Raw genomic sequence first — 5,530 nt, 5'->3', positions numbered from 1 at the left:
TAGAAGGCCACCAGGTTGGTCTGACAGGACCTGCTGCTAACAAACCCGTGTTGATTGCCCCTAAGCATAATCTCCCCTGCTGGCCCCTCGTGGACATGCGCCAGGATAACTCTCTCAAAAAGCTTACCCAGGATCAAGGTAAGACTAACTGGCCTATAGTTTCCCGGGTCCTCCTTCCTCCCCTTTTTGAAGATGGGAACCACGTGGGCCCTCTTCCAGTCCTCTGGCACCACACCAGAGCACCACGAGTGCTCGTACGGCCGTGCCAGGGGTCCCGCAATGACAGCAGCTAATTCCCTCAGCACTCGGGGGTGGAGATCGTCTGGACCAGCTGATTTAAATACATCCAGTTCCTGCAGAAGTTCCCTGACTAGATCCTCCCTGACCCTTGGCTGGTTGTCTTGGCTGAATCAGAAGGGAGGTTTGTGTGTGGAGCCTTCAGCTCCCCGGAGCAGCCCACAGAGCCAAACTGATGGCAGATTTTCCTGGAAGTTCAAGGCCGGGGTCACTGCAGCCATGGCAAAGGGGAGAGGGGAAGCCAAGGTCCAAGCTGGAAGAGGAAAGGGCGACAGGGAAGGGGCAGAGGTTACAGACCAAACAGCCACAGAGGTCAGGTCTTTGCTGATCCGTGAAGTCCAAGGACGTGGGCTGTTTCAAATGGTGCTGATGGGTGCTGAGAGCGTGAAGCTGTCGTTAACCCCTCCCCATGTCCGCTTGCTTTCTGCAGAGCGTCTGCAACACACTCTGGTGCACAGTGGGCAACACGTGCCACTCGAAGCTGGACGCGGCTGTGGACGGCACCAAGTGTGGCGAGAACAAGGTAACTCGAGGCAATCATCTGGCTTACACTCCAGCTGGGAAGATCTTGGGGGCGATGGGCTGTCGGGCACAGAGCCAGCAGTGGGGCGGCGAGTCACAGAACAGGTGTTAGCAGCTGCAGAGTGGACATGTCCAGTTGGCTTAATTTGAGAACGGCTTATACGTCCTGTACTGGAGATAATTAAACCAGCCTGTGCTTATTGCCCCACAGGGGTCTGTTGTGTTGCTGCTGCCTGCCCCGCTCTGCTAGGGTGGAAGGACATGTACATACAGGTGTGCCGTCTTTCTGTGCACGCAGGTCAGCGCAGCCAGGGGAAGGGAGAAGAGATGCAGGGGGTTGTGCTCCTGGCTTTAAAGGGGAATAGGAAAAGCCTGAGTGTCCCAGCCACGCATGAGTGGGAATGCTGACTGCAGGCAGCCCAAAACCTGGCAAAGCCCCCATTGCCTCAGACCGATGAGATAGATGAGACCTAAATGCATAAAGCAGCAGCTCATTAAGATGCATAAGAGCCAGAGCCTGTTCCGCTCTCAGATGGGTTTTTCTGGCAGCTGTTGCCCCCATGGGCCAAGTCCCAAGGAGAGGAAAAGGCCTGATGGAGGGTCTTGTTCCACCTGTTGAGGTCCAGGGCAACAGCAAAGCAAACAAGAAACTTTAGCAGCATCCGGCCTCATCTTCTGGTGTTTGCAGCCCTGCAAAGGCAAAGGAGCAGGGAGCCACCACTGTTAACGATCCTTCATGGGCTACTGCCAGCAACCCCAGGGCTGCTCTGAGCTGCACGTTGAGTCTGGAACAGCGGCCCCAGGTAGCATTAAACAGCATCAAGATCTTGTGAGCACATCTTCCCCTCCCCCTCCTGGTCCAGGCTGTTTGAGCAGCTGGTGCCAGTAGCTAAGCTTTGCTGATTTTGAAGGGCTCCAGAGGATTTGCCTGTAACATCTGCCATCTCACCCATTCTCCTTAGTTAAGCTACACTGGAGCTTTCCTGTAGAAACCAAAGGCAAAGCTGATGTCTTGGGCGTGAAATGCAAACTGTCCAGATGCTGCCCAGAGGTTCAGGGCACCAGGGAGCTTTGTTCCTGCCAGCAAATCCTAAACTAAGCATGTATCCCCACTCTTATTTTCCCTGTGAGCTATGGGAGCACAGCTGAGGTCAGAAGACCTCTCCCCTGGGATGCACCAAGCTGCCCAGCTCACATCTGGGTGCAAACACAGCTATGAATCCTCAGCAAGAATCTGCATTTCAAAGACAGGTTGCCCTCTGAGAGGTTTCTCACTCCAGGCTCCCAGTGTGTCCAGGGAGCACCTTGTACAGCTGCTAACCCTTCGCTGTTCTCACTCTTTGTGTTGCTTCGCAGTGGTGCTTCAATGGCGAGTGCGTGCCAGTGGGCTTCCGCCCCGACGCCATCGATGGCAGCTGGGGAGCCTGGAGTTCCTGGGCGAGCTGCTCGCGGACGTGCAGCACTGGCGTGCAAAACGCGGAGCGCCAGTGCAGCAACCCCACGTAAGTGAGCACTCTCCCTCTGGCTGGATGGAGTCAGAGTCCCCATGGGGCTGTTCCCAGCTCGCCGTGCAGGGCCGAACACCTCCTGCTCCTTTAAGTGCCTCCCTGCCCTTAGCACAAGCTGCTTGGATCTTGGCTTAGCAATGCATTATACAGACAAACAGCCAAGAGGTGATCCATGGGCCAAAAGGGCATTTCCATGGGCTCTTATTTTATCACCGTGTTAAACAGCTTTCCTGCGTGGCAATACAGGCAGTTCATGGGATGGGTTTATTTTCCACTGCTGCAGTAAAAGGCTGGTGGATTGAGGTTTTGATGTGTTTTTTGTATACAAGTCTACCCAATAAGCCCAGGCAGAAAGCATGTGAGAAATGGTTCAGAGATGATGGGAAGACCCTTGTGAAGTTACCCACATGTCGTGACCTTTGTTAATCCCCACAAGAAAAAAAAGCAGAATATTTCTTTAAGCAAAAATCACCTGGAAAATGTCTGGTGCTGTTTGCTGCCCATTGTCTGCTCCCAGCAGTTTATGCAGTTTTTAATGTGTGTGCTCCAGCCAGAGGATTTCCTGCTCTCAGGCTTTATTGTGGCAGCAGCCAAAGGTGATATAAGGAAGGTAACTCTGCCATGAAAACCACTGGACAACAGGCTGTGACACAGCGCTGCGCTGTCCCCCACTCAGGCTGATGCTTCTGCTCCCCATGTGCCTCTTCCCCTGCAAGACTGTTGTAGTGTAGGAGAAGCAAGAACTTCCCAGGTCCCCGGGCAGGTAGCGAAAGCCCTGGGACCCAAAGTGAGAAGCAGGGGTTGCGTGTGATCCAGGCTCTGAAGGATATGAGGCCACGTCATGCCACCAGTTTGCAAGTGGAACTTGCTGTGATAGTCCTCAGAGGAGCAATTCTTGCCAGGCGGTGGCACACAAGACAGAGAGGTTTTCACTATCCACCCACCAGAAAAAGGGCCAAGGTCAGCAGATAGACCTGATGGCCAGGAAACCAGGGACCTCCCTCACAGTCCCTTGCAGTGAGACATTTGCACAAGGGTCTGTCCTGCCAGAAGTGCTTTCACGGGCTTTTCCAGATGGCAGAGCTGATGGCAGATCTGTGCTGTCAGCGTCCTGGCAGGGAGGGTCCCTGGAGACCCTGGCCTACCCACATCATCTCCAAAGAACAAGGCGATGCAGCCTGAGCCCCCATGGTATTGTGCCTGGACGCGCCATCTCCATTGCACCCAGAAAAGTGCACTGCCTTCTTTCTAGGAGCTGGCATGGAAAGCAGGAGCGAAAAGGCAGGACCTGCTTCATGGTGCCTTCCCAGACATGGCAAACCTGCCCTAGCCATGTAGACCTCGCATGACTCCATAACACTCCCTCGCTCAGTGTTGTGACTGACTGCATGTGCCAGTGGTGGGTCTAAAACACAATCAGCAATGTTATGGCCCTCATTTAATTTGGGGGAATCGGAGGGGGGTTGGAATCCAGTCTTTTCCGACTTCAGAATGCAACCAGAGTCTGTTTCCTGGCTAAGCTCTCCAATTAAGTCCAGTATTTTATCCTGTACCAGTGAACAAGGTGCAAAACAAATGCACAAGACCTTGCTCCTAGGCCTAGAGCAAGGTGTGAGTTGGGCATGCATTCTGCAACAGAAGCGCAGGGTGGTTCGCAGAGTGCTTTACACACAGGCACCGGCTCATGGAGAGCAGCCATGGCAGAGCTCTCCCAAGGGGACTCTTGCTTTCGACTCCTGGGAGTTGAATAGCTCTTGGCTTTGCTCCTTGATGAAGTGAGGAAAGGTTGCATAGGTGTCATGTTTCCTTCTTTTGGTGCTTCCATAATGCTAAAAAATATATACATTTCCCTGCATAGCGTATTTTCCACATAAAGGGATGGATTGGAGGAGATGTCACTTTCTAATGGTCATGTGGAAGGGTATCAAACAATATCGCATGGCCATCCTTACTTGCCAAACTGTGATGGACCAGGGAACAGCTGCGAATGGTTTGGCGGAGTCCAGGCATTGGAAAAAAAGACATAATTGCTTTTGACGGGGGGAGGGGAATTCTACTTAATAAAAAGCCTCGGACAAATTCTTTTTTATTTTCCTTTTGGATGCATTTTCCCATGGTCCCCTAGAAAACAAGGCAGAACTTAGACCTTCAGGACAGGATGGAAATTGTTTCCATCCTTTACAAACCACTGGCACAGAGGCCCTGATCGAAAATCCCCCAAAGTCAACAAGAAGGTTCCTGTCGAGTCCCCAGGGCCTTGGCTCATCTCCTTACTGAAACATCCTTCGTCTATGCAAATAGTTTATCAGCTCTAGATGTCGTCCTAGCTGGTCTGTGATCCGGTCCTGAAATTCGTGCTCACACGAGTGGCCCCCCCCAAAACCATTTCCTGTGTCTTTATTATGTCTTTGTTCATGTGAATAGGGGTGAAACCAGCTGTTGTGGGAACCAGAGCCAGAGGGCGCGAGAATGGTCACTTGTGAACATTTCGGGAAGGTGGTCCTGGACCCCCAGCTCAGCCAGGCCTTGACCTCTCACGTCAGACCACTGTCAGAACAGCTTGTTAGGGCTCATTCCTCCAGAGCGAGAGCAGGGCTTGCATGGCCCAAGTGGTGGCGAGAGCTGGTTGAAAGATTTCTGTTCTTCATAAAAATCTGTTCTTCATCGAAAACACAGGCAGTGTTTGGGTGTCCCCCCTTGCCTAGCCAGCAGGTTGAAATGCATCTGACAGCCCTTCTGGGAACTGTCTGCATAACATGAATCCTGTTGTCACCCATGCAGACACAGTCTAATGAGATCGCTCATGCCACGAGTATCAGACCCCAATTTGACTTGTACAAGAATAATATGCATAGCAAATGAGGGGATAGCAGCCTGTTTTTTGCTGGGCACTGAATGATTATAAAATAGTGCTTCTCCAGGGAGTATATATTCAGTTCAGGTAGCTGAGAGGTGAAAATGAATGTCCTTATTTTATCCCCTGGAGGGGTCTAGGAAGCACTTCTTGCTAGTGTCTTGTGGGTGTTGTGTCTAACCGTGGTGTGTGATTTGCACTGTGCATGTTACACACAAGACCACGTGCCCAGCTGTGAGATCACTTTAAAATCACAGACAATGAGGGTTGGAGGGAGCTCAGGAGGTCACATCTAGTCCAACCCCCTGCTCCAAGCAGGACCAGCCCCAACTACATCATCCCAGCCAGG

The 5,530-nt window shown here is 52.2% G+C and overlaps 1 protein-coding gene across 1 annotated transcript in view; it reads left to right on the top strand.

The window, feature by feature from the left end:
* The window catches only part of ADAMTS7 (ADAM metallopeptidase with thrombospondin type 1 motif 7), a 181,540-nt gene that overhangs the window by 33,834 nt on the left and 142,176 nt on the right, over positions 1 to 5,530 (top strand). Inside the window, exons 10-11 of the mRNA XM_019503802.1 lie at positions 728 to 820; positions 2,176 to 2,321. Of these exons, the coding sequence (XP_019359347.1) occupies positions 728 to 820; positions 2,176 to 2,321 (239 nt within the window). The remainder of the gene's footprint in view (positions 1 to 727; positions 821 to 2,175; positions 2,322 to 5,530) is intronic.

The sequence above is a fragment of the Gavialis gangeticus genome, unplaced genomic scaffold (assembly GCF_001723915.1).
Source record: "Gavialis gangeticus isolate Ggan-Ray unplaced genomic scaffold, GavGan_comp1, whole genome shotgun sequence".
NCBI classification, from domain to species: Eukaryota; Metazoa; Chordata; order Crocodylia; family Gavialidae; genus Gavialis; species Gavialis gangeticus.
This window is presented reverse-complemented; position numbering and strand designations above follow the sequence as displayed.